The 16,427-nt window shown below is 44.8% G+C and overlaps 1 protein-coding gene across 3 annotated transcripts in view; it reads right to left on the reverse strand.

The window, feature by feature from the left end:
• SEPTIN7 (septin 7) overlaps positions 1-16,427 on the reverse strand; it is a 157,287-nt gene that overhangs the window by 124,976 nt on the left and 15,884 nt on the right. For 2 of the 3 annotated variants that reach the window (XM_070726308.1, XM_070726306.1), the window contains exons 2-4: positions 13,846-13,889; positions 13,451-13,553; positions 1,164-1,270 (exon numbers count right to left, since the gene is read on the reverse strand). In XM_070726308.1, coding sequence (XP_070582409.1) covers positions 1,164-1,270; positions 13,451-13,460 — 117 coding nt within the window. In that variant the 5' untranslated portion in view covers positions 13,461-13,553; positions 13,846-13,889. The remainder of the gene's footprint in view (positions 1-1,163; positions 1,271-13,450; positions 13,554-13,845; positions 13,890-16,427) is intronic. The other variant, XM_070726307.1, reaches the window with a different exon arrangement.

The following is a 16,427-nucleotide window of genomic DNA, read 5'->3' on the forward strand; positions in this document are numbered from 1 at the left end:
AATGTTCTGCCTTTGCAGGAGGCAGGGATTGAAACGGTCAGAAAATGGGGCACGCAGAAACAAAAAAATGGGATGCAGAGGCCAAAAGCTGATGGTCAGGAGGCTAATCCAACTGACAATCAGTTGCTTTGTGCTAATCAGGTTGTGCTGAAGCTGAAAAAGGCTTTTGCTGCAAGGAGGCAAATTGCTGGGGGTCAGAGGCTAAAGGGTGGGGGCTGGCATGTGGACAGGACTACATTTGGTGTATAAGATACACCCAAATTTTCACCCCTTTTTAGCCGGGGTGGATGGGGGCAGTGTTCCCTCTAATTTTTTGGGGGGGGAGGGGCGGAAAAGTATAGTATCTGAGCGGCAGTTCCTTCAGGACTGGGCGGCACAGAAATAATAAATAAATAAATAAATAAACAAACAAACAAATAAAAAAAACCACCCTGTTTTGCCTCAGAGAATTTCAAAATAAAACACTGTACTGTGTGTCTATAACAGTGAGCTCATAATAGGGCAACTCTATCAATATCAAAATGCCACTTAACTAGTTGAGCTAGTTTCAAACTAGATTTTGATTTTCTTTCTCTCTTCCTTACTCCCATTCTTTTTCTTTCTCTTTTCCTTCCTCTCTTTTTTCTATCTGTTTCTCTCTCTTCCTCTCTCTCTCCTTCCCTCTCACTCTTTCCCTCTTGGCTTCTGGGCAGGTTTGGAAAACTCTGAGTTGATGATGATTTTTAAGTGAGCGATTGCTCACTGCTCAGCTTAGAGGGAACTATGGATGGGGGTATGCCTTATTCTCCCAAAAATACGTACATAAAACTGCTAGGACAGATCATTCAGGGATGTGGGTTATTGTGCCTTCAAGATGACTTCGAGCTCTATTTTGCCTTTTCATCTAACATAGGTGACTGGTTAGCGTGTTGAAACAATGCTGAAAAATGTATTAGACTGAAATTCGAGGAATTCTTTCACCAGAAAAACTACTGATATTCGTATTAGCATCATTTGGGCATGTTTTTATTTCTCCAAGCTTTTTAATTCATTTTAACTACTGTATATTTTAATTCATAGTTTTGAATTAGTATTTGGTTGTAGCTAAACATAAAATTAAGATGTTTTTATTTCAATCAAGCATATAAAAGAATGTAATAAAAGGTATATTTTTTAATGCAAACCTGTACAGTCTTTTTAATTCTATGTGAAGGTCCTGGGTATTCTGGAGAATACAGGTCTGTTAGGAATAATGAGTTGATTAGTGTTGATTTTCCCAATCCAGATTCACCTACCAAAAACAAAAAGATATTAGAATTATCACATGACACTATTCATTAGGATATGTTTTCAAGTTCATTTTATTATAATGCATGATTGGTGTTGTTTTGAAGTGTTCACGTTCATAACTATTTTTTATTTTGTAGGTTTAAAATAAAAAATAATATGAATACAATTCTTAATATGATTTTCTGTAGGGGGTAGTTTCATCCAATATGTAAGATTTAACATCTAAAATAGACCTTGTCATCAATTTTTAAATTTAAAATAAACATATTATGTAATTATTAACAAAGACAATTAATCTCTCCTATCTGCATAAAGAGACATGAATTATAAGACATTGTTTAGTATTTCCAAATCTTACAAACTTAAAAATATATGGGAGTTGAAGACACATAAAATTACTAAGGTTGAGAAATGCTGTATCGGTAATTTAAATGAATTTTTACATTTACAGGTAATCCTCGCTTAACGACCATTTGTTCAGCAACTACTCAAAATTGCAACGGAATTATGCCGCTATAACATATTTCTACACTGCTGAAGAGGCAGTGCTGTCTGCAGATGTCTCTGTGTCATGTGACCTGCATGACTAAATGCCAAATGTGCAAGGAACACTGTTACCTTCTCACCAAAGGTGGCCCCTAGTTTTCTACTTGCGTTTTTACATGTTTTTGAAATGTTATGTTGGCAGAAACTGGAATAAGTAATGCGAACTCACTCAATTACATGGCCCTAGGGATTCGACCCACCAAACTGCCAACTTTTGTGATCAACAAGAACTGATCTTAGCCACTGGGCCACCATGTTCCTTTCTACATATTTATAGCGAGTAGAGAAAATATTCAGACCCCTTTAAATTTTTCACTCTGTTTCATTGTAGCCATTTGGTAAAAGCAAAAAAGTTCATTTTATTTCTCATTAATGTACACTCAGCACCCCATCTTGACAGACCCCCCCCCCCAGAAATTTAGATATTTTTGCAAATTTATTAAAAAAGAAAAAATGAAATATCACATAGTCACAAGTATTCAGACTCTGCTCAGTAATGAGTAGAAGCACCCTTTTGAGCTAGTATAGCTATGAGTCTTCTTGGGAATCATGCAACTAGTCTCTTACATCGGGATTTGGGGTTCCACTACCATTCTTCCTTGTAGATCTTCTCCAATTCTGTCAAGTTGGATGGTGAACGTTGGTGCATAGCCATTTTCAGGTCTCTTCAGATATTTATTAATTAGTGTATTAATTAGACTTCTATGCCGCTTTTCTCCTCGGACTCAGGCTTATATCGAGAAAAAATACATCTAGAAATCTAACTCTAAAAACATCCTAAAACCCCAATTTCCTAAAACCAGTCACTTGCATTCACCCAATCATACCTATTAATTCATGCTCAATTAGGTTGAGGTCAGGACCAATGTTCCCTCTAATTTTTGTTCAGTATGGTAGGAATAGTATAGTGTCTGGGTGGCACATTTTCATGCCTGAGTACCTGATTATTCTTCATAGATGCCATACAAGACAATGTTGCATAATTATTTGCGGTTTGGTGCTGGGGCAGAATAAGGTCCCTTCCCTTATTCCAGTGTTGGAGCATGTATAAGAAGGAGGAGTAGGCATGACGGCCTATCCGGATTTGTAAGAGGATAATGATATTAATTGAAGTATAAAATAACATAATGGAAATTTTTAAGATGTTGGATACCCATTTGTCTGAAGTAGTGTAGGGTTTCCTGCCTAAGCAGAGGATTGGACTAGAATACCTCCAAGGTCTCTTCCAACTCTGTTGTTATTATTATACAAGGCAGTTAGAAAATGTTTCACGTTTTAAAATATCCGTACAAGCCATAAGTGACATCTCTTTAGAGGAACATCTTCCCACCTTGTAGACCAGGGGTCGGGAACCTATGGCTCGCGAGCCAGATATGGCTCTTTTGATGGCCGTATCTGGCTCGCAGACAGGGCTCCTAGCACTGAGCTCCCGCTCGCAGCTGTCCCCTGGCTCCTGCTCGATGCCACGGTTTTTGGCGCTGTCCTGCTGGGCCCCAAAGACGGAAGGCAGGAAGAAGGAGAGCTCCATTCTTCTCGCCTTTTTCCCGCCTTCCGTCTTTGGGGCACAGCAGGACAGCGCCGAAAACCGCGGCATCGAGCAGAAGCCGGGGGACAGCTGCGAGCGGGAGCCCCAGGAGGGAAGTACCGGCAGCGCCCCGCCCAGCTGAAGCTGCACTGGCGTCGGCGGCAAATGTCCTTTGTGGCCCAGTGGGAGGGGGGGGGGATGCAGCGGCCGCAGGCAGTCGCAGGGAGATGGCGGCGGCGAGAGGGAGCTCCAGCTGGGCTGGGGGTTCGGGGGGGCCATGAACGCCGCCCGGAGCCAATGGCTTCTTTTGGGCTTACTTGAATTCCTGCTGCTGGTAAGCGCGCGCGGGTGGCCGGGTGGGAAGGGCGAGGCGCGAGGGGGAGGCAAGTGGAGAAGCGGAGAGAGAGAGAAGTGGACCAAAAGAAAGAAAAGGGAAAGAGAGGGAGGGAAAGAGAAATGGAGAGGAAGGAAGGAGGGAGGGAGGGGAGGGAGGGAGAGAAGGAAGGAAGAGAAAGGAGGGTAGAAAGAGAGGGAGAGAGAGAGGAGAGAGAAAGGAAGAGGAGAGATAGAAAGGAAGAGAGAGAAAGAAAGAGGGATAGAAAGAGAGAGAGAGTGAGAGATGCTCAGTGAGCCTTTCTTTGAAGTTGCCTTTCTTTCTTTCTTTCTCTCTTTCTCTCTTGCTCTTTCATTCTTTTTTCTTTCTCTTGCTTTCTTTCTTTCTCTTTCTTTCTCTCCTTCCTTCCCTCCTTCCATTTCTTTCATTCCCCCTCTCTATTTTTATTTCTCTTTCATTCTTTCTTTCTCTTGCTTTCTTTCTTTCTTGCTCTTTTTCTTTCTCTCTTTTACCTTCCCTTCCTCTATTTCTTCTTTTCTTTCTCCTTCCTACCTTCTTCCCTCCCTCCCTTCCTTCAGTCCTTCCTCTCTTACTCTCCCCTTTCATAAGTTTCCTTGCTTCCTTCCTCTGTTCCTGTCCCTTCCCCCTTTCTTTCTTTCTTTCTTTCTTTCCTTCCTTCCCTCCCTCCATTTCTTGCTTTCCTTCTCCTTCCTCCCTTGTTTCCTCCCTCATTCCCTTCTTTCACTCCTTCTTCTCTTACTCTCCCCTTTCACACCTTTCCTTGCTTTCTTTGCACCCTTCCTCTGTTCCTGTCCCTTCCCTCTTTCCTTCCTTCCTTCCCACCCTCCGTCCATTCATTCACCCATTCCTCTCTTGATCGCCCCTTTTACCATTCCTTCCTTCCTTCCGATGTGGGCCTGGGCCAGCAGAGTAGTTTGCTTTTGCACCCCGTCTCGAGCTCCCTTGGTGCCAACCCGGCCCTCCCCACTTCAGAGAGAAGGGGGAGAAAGAGAGAGAGAGAAAGAGAAAGAGAGAGATAAAAAGAGAAAGATAGAGGGAGGGAGAGAAAGAGATAGAAAGAGACAAAGAGAGGGGGAGAGAAAGAGAGAGAGAAAGAAAGAGAGAAAGGGAGATACGTACGGCTCTCGCGGAATTATATTTCAAAATATGTGGCGTTTACGGCTCTCTTAGCCAAAAAGGTTCCTGACCCCTGTTGTAGACAGTACTTCCAGAAATAGAGAATATCCATAAACAACTTCTACATCTAGTATCTACATGCTGTGGTTCAGGAAACTGACTCGAACTATACTGTATGGTTCCAACAGATTGGTATGACATGCCTTGATTATTAATGAATTATCTACTTTCAGTCTCTATAGGACTTTCAGCTGACTTGCACCTTAAGGAAGTTGTTTAGATTTTTTTGTTTTGCAAAAGCAAAATCATTTAGCAGAAATCGTTGAACTATGAAGCTCGACAGGTCTAGTGCCGCAGAGAGGTCGCAACGGCGCAATCCGGTCAAGAGCCTCCGCTGCAGCCTTGTTCCAGGCCTCAGCAAGAGACTCTGTCGAACTGTGGACGAGTGTATCTGGGATAACCCCAAGCGCCCTCTGGAAACCTTCTGGATCCATCAGGCATCTGGGGCAGAACCTCCTAATCGGTTCCGCCTCCCTGTGGAGAAGGATTGGAGCCAGGAAGTTAAGCCGCAGTAGGAAATGATCTGACCATGACAAAGGCAACACTTCTAAGCCCCTTAATCTCAGATCATTACTCAGATGCTCAGAGAGGAATACCATGTCGGGTGCATGCCCCCCCTCATGAGTCGGACCCTGTACTACTTGAGTCAGGTCCATGGCTGTCATGGTGGCCATGAATTCCTGTGCTAGTCCAGAGGCTTCACCGAGCAACGGTAGATTAAAGTCCCCCAAGACAATTAGTCTGGGGAACCCACCGCCAGCCCGGCTACCTCTTCGAGCAGCACAGGCAGGGCTGTTGACACGCAGCTGGGAGGCAGGTACGTGAGTAACAAGCCCACCTGAACCCCTAAGTCCAATTTCACCAGGAGGGACTCGCAACCCGCAATCTCTGGAGCAATGAGTCTACGCAGGCAAAGGCTCTCCTTTTCCCCCCTGCTGCTACTGTCTGCATGCCCCTCGCTTTTCTCCTCTCTCCTTCCTGGCCGCGTGAGGCTGGAGGGGAGCCGGGCAGGAGAGAGGTAAGCTCGCCGAGGCCAGGAAGGAGGAAATAGGCATTGATTGCTTACCTGAATGCCTCTTCTTGTACGATGAGCGGGTCCAGCAGTCACGCAGGTTGCTCGCCGTCCAATTCGTTGGGGACCAAGCCTAGTCTTTAAAAAGCCTGCTGGATCCGCCCCTTCCCCAGAATTCGAGAATCCGTGGACTTAGGCTCGATTGTGGTGGCTCAATAATGTTCAACTCTCACGATAAGAAGAAAACAGGTTAAAGGAATAACCATAGGTTTGAAAAACATAAAGGGAGGGAAGTGACTGCTGTACCCACTCATCGTACGAGAAGAGGCGTTCATGTAAGCAATCAATGTCTATTCTCCATACTGAAAGAGCGGGTCCAGCAGTCACGTGGGACATACCCAATAGATGAGTCCCTAGGGAGGGATTAGTTCGCTATCGTGAGAGATAACGGATTGGTGGACTCTTCTGCCAAAGGCAGCATCCGCTGAAGCATAAGAGTCAATTTTGTAATGCCTTATGAAAGAGTTTGGAGAGGCCCAAGTGGCTGCTTTGCAGACTTCTTCCAATGGAGCTTGAGTTGCCCATGCGGCAGATGTGGCTGCACTTCTTGTGGAGTGTGCTGTGATACTCCTGGTATGGAGAGGGAAGCTAATTCATAAGCTTTTGAGATAGTCCCTCTGATCCAATGTCCTATTACTGTTGAGGATACCTTAGATCCCATGGACCTGGGAGGGTAGGCCACAAATAGGGCTTGTCCATTGGATGTAGATTCTCAGCGCTCTGGTGAGATCCAGGATGTGCCATCTGACCGCAAGATGATGGTTCTGGTTGAAACAAAAGGAAGGCAAAATAATATCCTGGGATCTATGGAATATGAAACTGACCTTGAGTAGAAAGGTGGGGTCCAAACGCAGGACTACTTTGTCCGGATGGAACTGGCATAGATCCTGCCGGATTGAAAGGGCTGCCAATTCTGAGATGCGTTGGGCAGATGTTATCCCCACCAGGAATGCTACCTTGTAAGATAGATAGGATGCTGATCTTAGGGGTTTGTATGGTGCCTGAGTAAGGGAGTCTGAGGTTCGAAATACCTCTAAGAAATTCTTGAATTTCCGGGAAGGAGCGGAGTGGTTGTCTGCGAGGTCCTGCTAAGACTGAAGATATGGCTGCCAGGTGATGATGGATGGTGCTGGATGAAAGGCCTTGTTGGAACCCTTTCATGAGGAAAGCAACTATCCTGTGGATGGGAAGACACGGGAGATAGATCCTCTTGTGAGCACCATTGGTGGAATTTGGACCAGGTATGGTCGTAAATCCTGTTGGTGGACACGCTTCTGGCTTTTAGGATTATTTCTACAATGTCCGGGTCGTATCCTCGCAGGTCTAAATCGCACTGGATAATAGCCAAGCGGTTAGGTGGAACCATTCAGGATCTGGATGGAGAGAGGCGCCCTGTTGCAACATATCCTCCAAAATGGGGAGTCGCCAGGGGTCCTGGACGGACAGACGTTGAAGGTCCGCGAACCAGGGCCGGCGTGGCCAGTGAGGGGCTATCAGAATCACCTGGGCCTTCTCAAAGATGATCTTGTGGATCACATCTGGGAGAATTGGAATTGGAGGGAAGGTGTAAAGCAGCCCTCGAGGCCAAGGGATTCTGAGTGCGTTGGTTGCCTCGGCTCCCGGGGATGGAAACCTGGAGAATAATCGAGGGAATTGAGCATTGGCCTCGGTCGCAAATAGGTCTAGCAATGGGTGACCGAACCTGAGGCGTATTTGCTGAAACAGAGCCGGAGGTTCTGGACCTGGGGTGCCCCCTTGTCTGCAAATATGACTCCTTGTGGCTATATTGTCTGTAAGGATCAGAACATGTTGATTGATGATGTGCGGTTTGAATTGTTTGAGGGCTAGAGACACTGCTCTCAATTCCAGCCAATTGATGGATCTGGAAGCCTCCTCCGCTGACCACATGCCTTGGGCTATTAGGCCCTGAGCATGGGCTCCCCAGCCCGATAAGCTGGCATCCGTGGTGATGGTGAATTGGTCTGGACATCTGAAGGGGGATCCCTTGTCCAGAGGGGGGGAGGTCCACCACGTAAGGGATCTTAAAACCGTGGATGGAATGGTGATGAGGCGTGTCGAGTTGCTGTTCCCCGATCTCAAGAACGGTAATAGAAGCCATTGGAGATCCCTGGCGTGAAGACGGGCCTAGGGGATAATGCCAATGCAGGATACTATCTTTCCCAGTAGAGAAGACAGGGTAACGATGGAAGTCCTTCTCTGAGATCGTATCTGGGAAATAAGCTCCTTAATGCTGACTTTTCTCTCAGTAGAAAGACCTGGGAGAGATTTGAGTTAATGATGGCCCCCAGGTGTAGAATAGAAGTAATGTAGACGGATGGAGCTGACTTTTTTTGAAATTAATGGAGAGACCATGATCCTGTAGGATAGACATGGTAATGCTGAGGTCTGAACAGGTGCCCTCTTTAGAGGCCCCGTGAATTAATATATCATCCAAATAGCATAAAATGTGGATGGGCGTGGCTCGAATATGAGCCGCCAGGGGTTCTAGGAGCTTAGTAAAGACTCTAGGAGCCGAGGAGAGCCCGAAGGGCATTGCCCTGTACTGGTACTGGAAGGCAAAAAGAAAAAATTTCCTGTGGCCTTTGGCAATGGGAATATGAAGATAGGCTTCTGTGAGATTCAAGGAGACCATGAAGTCCCCAGGATGGATGACAAGGAATGCGTCTTGAACTTCCTATACTTAATAAACTGGTTCAGATTTTTAAGGTCCAAGATGGCTCTCCATCCTCCAGATGTCTTAGGGACCATAAAGAGGATGGAGTAGAAGCCCAGACCTCTCTTTGAAGAGGGAACAGGTTGGATAGCCTTGATAGATAACAAATGAAGAATAGCTTCCTCCATTCGAATATGAGATGAGGAAGACCTGGGGGATGGGCATGAAATAAAACGTTTAGGGGGAATGGAAATAAACTCTAAACGGAGACCCCATTCCACAGTGTCAATAACCCAGGGGTCCTTACAGGAATGACACCATCTGGTGGAGAACCAAGCCAGGCGCCCCCCCCCCCCCTCATGGGAATGGAATGAAGCTCACCATCTGTGCTTTCTGGAAGCTCTGGTCGAGGAGGACCCTTTTTGGTAGCGGGATCCTCTACCCCTGGGGTTTCTGCCTGCTTGGGAGTGAAAATGAGAGGAATACTGACCTGGATTTCTTTGAAAGGTGAACCCTTGATCCTGTTGACGATTTGGGCGTCAAAAAGATTGAGATTTGGTGGCCTTCTTGGTGGTGGGCCCCAAAACCTTCTTTTTGTCAGCGGTCTCTGTGAGAAGAGGGTCCAGGAGGTCTCCAAATAGGAGGTTGCGTTTCAAGGGACCCATGGCCAGCTGCCACTTTTGCCTCAATCCCACCTGCCAAGAGCGCAGCCATAGGAGCCTCCTGGCCATTGTTGATGCCACTACTGATCTGGCTGCAAATCTTGATGATTGCAGGGTAGCATCCGCTACATATTGGGCCGCTGCCAAAACCTTGTTGAAGTCCTGTTGGTCCCGTAGATTATCAGGGGGAATGTGCTGCTGGAGCTGTTGAAGCCATAAAAGCATAGCTCTAGAAAAGAAAGAGTGCTGCAGCACTCTTGATAGCCCACGTATCTGCGAAGAAACATCTCTTGAGCATCTGCTCTAGGTGTTTGTCTTTGGGCCGTAGAACCTCCTCTGCTTCACCTGACATAGCCGCCGCAGAATGTAGAGTCTTAACAGGTTCATCAGGTTTAGGACAGACAAGAAGATCTTCATAAGAAGGGGAAAGCTTATATAACTTCTTGTCTTTGGTTGTAGGGTTAAAGCCAGAGGCTGGATGGTCCCACTGCTTAAGCAAAGTATTTTTAAACAATTTGGGCATTGGAATTACCTCTTGGTCTTCCTGCTCCTCCATGAAGTATGGTAAATTCTCCTCAGGAGGATCTGTGGAAGGAGTAGACTGTTTTTCTTGCCCGGCTAGGCCTGTAGAAATTCTTGCCTTGAAAAGAAGAGATTTGAAGAGTTGAAATGGAAAAATGGCAGCTGGGGCTGGAATCTTAATTTGAGATTCCTCATCTTCCGACAGGCGCTGAAACGGGTCATCATCATCCTCTACGTCCATGTCCTCATTCTCATCCTGGGAAGAATCTGAATCGGGCCGGGGGGCGCGTGGGAGGGGACGAGAGTGAGAAGGCACATTGATAGCCGAGAGCTTGGCATCAATGGCTTTAGACAGTACAGAAAAAATAGACTGAAACTCTGGAGGCAAATTAGATATTAGCAGGTAAAGCTGGAGATTCCCTGGAGGCCTGGGATGGTTCTGGCTGGGAGGGATCTTCCATAATGTCTGGCTCCTCTGGACCTAAGCCCCATAAGTTAGGTTGGGGTCTGTTTAGGTTTGGCTCATCCAGAGAGAGCACAGGGACCCCAGAGGGAGGCAGGTTAGAAGCCTCTGGAGGGTCAGGACTAATGTGCACTTGGGCCTGCACTTTTAAACGTTTGGCAGATTTCTCATGGATTCTCTGCAGGGCTAGGTCCGTTCTCTTCTCACCCCTGGTGGGTCTAGCCATTGTATGGGCTCCCGAGGAAGAGGAGGAAGAGGCCTGGGGGATACTATCAATTTCATCGCCAGTAGGCCTAACCTCTCTGGGACCTTTAGTTGTGCATCTCTTGGGAAACGAAGTCATGGCCTGAACAAATTGCAGGGACAAGACTTGAGCCAAAAATCTGATGGGACAAGCTATAAGGGCAGCGTTCCCAAGAGGAAGGGGGCCCTACTCCTAGGCCTAGGAGCGTCTGCGAACTCAAAGTCAATCTGGACGGTACCAGAGTTCGTGCCAGAGAGTGCAGAGGGGCAGGCCTCACTAACCTTAATTCAAAAAGTAAACCAAGGCACGCTGGTTTGGAGGCCTAGCCAGGGAGAAAAGGCCTGAGGGACTCAAAGCTTACTCCAGGGCCAAGCGGCGGACTTACTGGCGCCAGACGGGAAGCGCGTGGGCGATCCGAAAGGGCCTGCAATTACTGGGCGCTGAGGGCCTTCGCGCCAAATAAACCGCTCTGAAAAACTTAACTACAGAGGGGAGACTAAAGTCTGGGGGACAATCAAGGGAAAGACTTGCTAACATCCCACACCACCTTTAGTTATTTGCCTTACATACAGTCCAATGGCTTTTAAGATGGCCTTTTTTAGTACAGTCCACTGGGCGCTTGCTCCTGCCGTTTTATCCCTGTCCTTTAACTCATTATTTAAATATTCCCCCGTTTTATTGAAATTTGTTTTTATGAAATCCAATATTTTGGTTGTAGTATAGGATTGCTTACACTCAGTTTTTACATCAAACCACAAACATAGATGATCACTGCAACCTAAATTTTCTCCCACCTTAAGTTGGTTCCCATTCATAAAAACTAAATTTAGAATATTCTCCCCTCTAGTCTTCATCTTCATTACAATATCATTATAATTTTCTTAATAATTGGGATGTCATATATTATTTCAAAGCAATTGTTTAAATCAAATATCTATATGTTAAATATTCAGATTTTCCATTTAAAACATATTTCATAAGTTAAAATCATTACTATCTCAATAGATCAGTAAATAACAATTTGGGGTTACTCAATCATTAATTGTAAAATCTTTCTTCTACAATGATGAATCCGCATAGAGATGGGAAGTTGAACAACTATTCTTGTGGTGTGACCAGAACAATCTAGAACTGAACACACTCAAAACCATAGAAATGGTGGTAGACTTTAGGAGAAACCCTTCCACCCTTCCACCTCTCACAATACTAGACAACACAGTATCAACAGTAGAGACCTTCAAATTTCTAGATTCTATCATATCTCAAGACCTAAAATGGTCACCTAACATCAAAAACATCATAAAAAAAGCACAACAAAGAATTTCTTTCTGTGCCAGCTCAGGAAACTCAAACTGCCCAAGGAGCTGCTGGTACAGTTGTACAGTGGAATCACTGAGTCTGTCATCTGCACCTCTATAACTGTCTGGTTTGGTGCTGCAACTCAACAGGACCGACACCGACTTCAGAGGATAATCAGAACTGCAGAAAAAACAATTGCTGCCAACCTGCCTTTCATTGAGCACCTGTATACTGCACAAGTCAAAAAGAGGGCGGGGAAAATATTTAATGACCCCTCGCATCCTGGACACAAACTGTTTCAACTCCTACCCTCAAAACGTCGCTACAGAGCCCTGCACACCAAGACAACTAGACACAAGAACAGTTTTTCCCTGAACACCATCACTCTACTAAACAAATAATTCCCTCAACACTGTCAGACTTTTTATTAAATCTGCACTTCTATTCCTACTAGCTTTTCTCATAATTCCTATCATACTTTTCCTCCCTTCTTAGGACTGTATGACTGTAACTTGTTGCTTGTATCCTAAGATTTTTATTAATATTGATTGTTTCTTCATTGCTTATTTGACCCCTATAATAATCATTAAGAGTTGTACCACATGATTCTTGACAAATGTATCTTTTTTTTAAATGTACCTTGAGAGCATATGCATCAAGACAAATTCCTTGTGTGTCCAATCACACTTGGCCAATAAAATTCTATTCTATTCTATTCTATGCATCTTGCATAAGAAGAAATCATACTCTCAAAAAAAGTAAATATATTCATATTAATTCTGTAGAACAAATTATTAATGCCAAAATTCATACTATTATATTATCCTAACCTTTGCATTGTTTTAACAAGGCAGTATTAACAATCCTCTTGGGTATGATGATAAGTATAGTTAGAAGAAAAAGTTTAATTACACAGAGTTATCCCCACATAAAGTAACATTTTATTAAAAATTACCTCTTCTGTTACTAGAAATAAATCAAATTTAAATCGGTAACTTATTTTACTTGTAAAATATGTTGCTGCCTAGCTGGAAGGGACTTCTATTTCTGAGCAGGAGAGAAAGCCATGGTTACCTGAAGCTGCTCCCCTTGGAGAAAGATCGCATTTTCATCCACTTTTCCTTCCTTCCAAAAGTCTCTTCAACCCTCCCGCCCCTTCTCCCAGTGCCTCCTTTCTCCGTAGAGGAGGAGCGATGATAGGTTCAGGCAGCTGAGAGGTGTTGCCGGCAACAGCAGAAACAGCTGTACAAGTAAAAGCCTCATGTTGCCATCACCTTTCCTTTCGCTTCTGGACTGTGCAGCTTTGGAAAATACTGTGTGGGAGTGCCTGCCGTTGCTCGGGCCATCGCAGCGCCCGAGCACCATCAGTGAGTCGAGTATAAGCTGAGGTCAGATTTTTCAGCACATTTTTAGGCTGAAAAACTCGTCTTATACTCAAGTATATACGGTACTTGAAATACAGACTGCATATGTCATGTCATATTAATTTTATTATTTATGATTTACATCACTGTAATGACCATGAAGCATTGGTTTAGAAAATAAAATGAACATCAGTGAGGGGTGGGCAGATTTATAAACAATTTTTTTAATTTTAAACTAAAAAAATTAATAAATGAAGGAATTACAAAACTGTAACTTACCCACTACCATAAGTGTGAATTCAAATCCTCTCTTGACAGACTTTCTATAAACTTGATTTGGGAGATTTGCAAAGCCCACATATCCTTCAAGATTCTTCTGTTGCTAGGATAAAAATAAGTGGTTAGGTTACTTATGTTTTAGTATAATTGGCTTGTTTATATGATTTTTAAGTACCATATTTTCTAACTATGACAATGGCTATGCTTTTTACACCTCATATTCTAACTGCAATACCTAAACTTTTGCTAAACTTTCAATCGCTTTTTGTTATTTAAAAATATTCTGATATTCAATATTATGGTGTATTGTGTTCTTGATAAGTGAATACTATCTGATCTCAAATGCAATAATAAAAACCCTAAATTCAGATAGCATATAACCGTGATGGGCGAACCTATGGCACGTGGAACCATATCAGAGGGCACATGAGGTGTTGCCCTATCTCAGCTCCAGCGCGCATGCGTGCGCTGGCCACCTGATTTTCAGCTCTTGGGAAAAGCTCTCCCTCCAGACGCTTCAGGGAAGCTTCCCTGAAGCCCCGGAGGCAAAACAATCTTTGGCTCTTATCTCCTTCACTTGCACACACACCCCTTCGTTTAAAACACGTTCCTGCCTGCCTGAAGGCAGGGAGCCACTTTTTCTGAGCCTTCCTGGTTCAGCTCTGGGACCTTTGTGCGCTTGGAAGCGTCAGGGCGGGAACCTATGAAGCTGCGCCGGCCTCTGGGATGGTGGGGGCTGTGGAAGGGAGGGAAAGAGAAAAAGCAGGAGACAGCAGAAGGATGAAGGCGCTCTGGCCGGTGCTGGGAGCCTGTCTGGCACAACTATCCACTGGCTCTTAAGACAGGGGCACTTTCTCCTCCCCCCTCCACGGCCCCCACCATCTCGGAGGCCGGTGCAGCTCCAGATTCTCGCCCTGATGCTTTCTAGCCAACAAAAGTCCTGGAGCTGAGCCAGGAAAACACAGAAAGAGCGGCTCCCTGCCTCCGGGCAGGCAGCAGCACGTTTAAAACGCTGCCACAGCAGCCAAGAGAAGCGTCCCAGTCCCGTGGGGGGTTCATGTAGTCATCTCTCACTTAGTCCCCCTGCTTTAAAACACTTTCCTGCTTGCCTGCAGGCAAGAAGCCACTTTTCTGTGCCTTCTCGGCTTAGCTCCGGGACATTTGTGGGCTGAGAAGTGTCAGGGCAGGAACCTATGGAGCTGTGCCAGCCTCTGGGATGGTGGGGGCCATGGGGGAGAGGGAAAGAGAAGAAGAAAGAAGAAGCGAAGCGGCTGGCTGCGGAGCTGCCAGCTTCGAGAAGCAGTCCAATCTTCTTCCTTTCTCTTCCTTCTTGACAGGAGGAGAAGGAAGAAGGTGCTGCCTAGAACACCCATCCACTGTCTCTTTAAGCAGAGGCACTTTCTCCCTCCCCCCCACAGCCCCCACCATCTTGGAAGCCAGCACAGCTCCATCGGTTCTCGCCTGACGCTTCCCAGCTCACAACGGTCCCGGGAATGGTTTGTGCATTGGGCGGTTTTTTTCACCCACCAGGCTTCAGAATGGCTGTGCGCAGCTGCATGGGAGCGTTGCGTATGCACGAGGGGAGGGGTGTGAGCATGTCTCTCATGCTAGCACCCCCCTATCCACCCCTTTATGGCATGCGAAAAAGGTTTGCCATCACTGGCATATAAGCTATCATCTGAAACAGAACAGCCTGCAACATCTTCCTGAAGAGTTCTGTTTGGTAAGTACTGTATCATCATTTCTCACTGGTAAAATTATAAACCTATAATTTTTTTCAATAATCTGCTATCTTCTACATATTTAGATACATACATTTTTTCCTCCATTTTCTTAAAGACAGCTATGCTATTTAAGCACAATTTAAAAATGCAATATTCTTTTAAAAGAAAATCTATCTTTAGAAAAGACAAGAATACTTACGGCTACTTTGTAAACAACGTATTTCCATCATTTTACATGCCCATAAGTAAGCAAAATACAGCCAAAAGTCACAGGAAGCAAGGAATTCCAGTAATTTGGAAACACAAGCCAGATTCAGTTTTTATCAAAAAGAGAAAGGAAAAAAAATAGAGTTACTTACATTTGTATAATGAAGATGTGTGTGTGTGTGTGCACATGTATTTTTATTGCTCAAAGCAATAAAGTATTGAGAATCATACAATAAATAAGCAGTTAAAAGCAGACTTTTTAAAACAAATCCCAAAATTAAAATCCACCATGGATATCGTGAAATAGTATTGCCTGCCTCAAGCAAGCCACGAAGAAATGTGTCATGATTTCACTTTTATACTTTTAATGTCTATCTTTCACTATTATTCTATAGAAGAAGGAAAGATACACATGTTAAGAACCTTTTTAAAAATACATTTAAACCTTTACCAGCAATTACTCATTTTAAAAATATTAAAACATCAAGCAAAAAAATCCAAGTCAGTACAGTGGTACCTCGTCTTACGAACTTAATTTGTTCCGTAACGAGGTTCATAAGAAGAAATGTTTCTAAGATGAAACAATGTTTCCCATAGGAATCAATGTAAAAGCGAATAATGCGTGCAAGCCCATTAGGAAAATCCAAAACATTAAGGATTTTTTTTAAAAAAAAGCGGCGGGCAGACGAAGCTGAGGCGAACAGAGTGGGGGCAGGGACAGCGAGAGGTGGCAAGAGGTGGCAGTCCCAATGAAGCAAGGCGAAAAGAGCCTCTCTTGAAGTCCATGAGTCTTTGCCTCCTGTTTCTGTCCACCGCACTGTGCTAATTTCCCACACCTTTCTCCTCTCTTGAACTCCGTGAGTCCCTGCCTCCCATTTTTATCTCCCCACTCTGCTCATTTCCCCCACAACTTTCTCCTCTCTTGAACTCCGTGAGTCTCTGCCTCCCGTTTTTGTCCTCCCCCACTGTGCTTATCTCCACCACACCTTTCTCCTCTCCTGAGCTCCATGAGTTCCTGCCTCTGAGCAAAAGTTTTAACTGGACCC

Source organism: Erythrolamprus reginae, chromosome Z, assembly GCF_031021105.1.
Source record: "Erythrolamprus reginae isolate rEryReg1 chromosome Z, rEryReg1.hap1, whole genome shotgun sequence".
Taxonomy (NCBI): domain Eukaryota; kingdom Metazoa; phylum Chordata; class Lepidosauria; order Squamata; family Dipsadidae; genus Erythrolamprus; species Erythrolamprus reginae.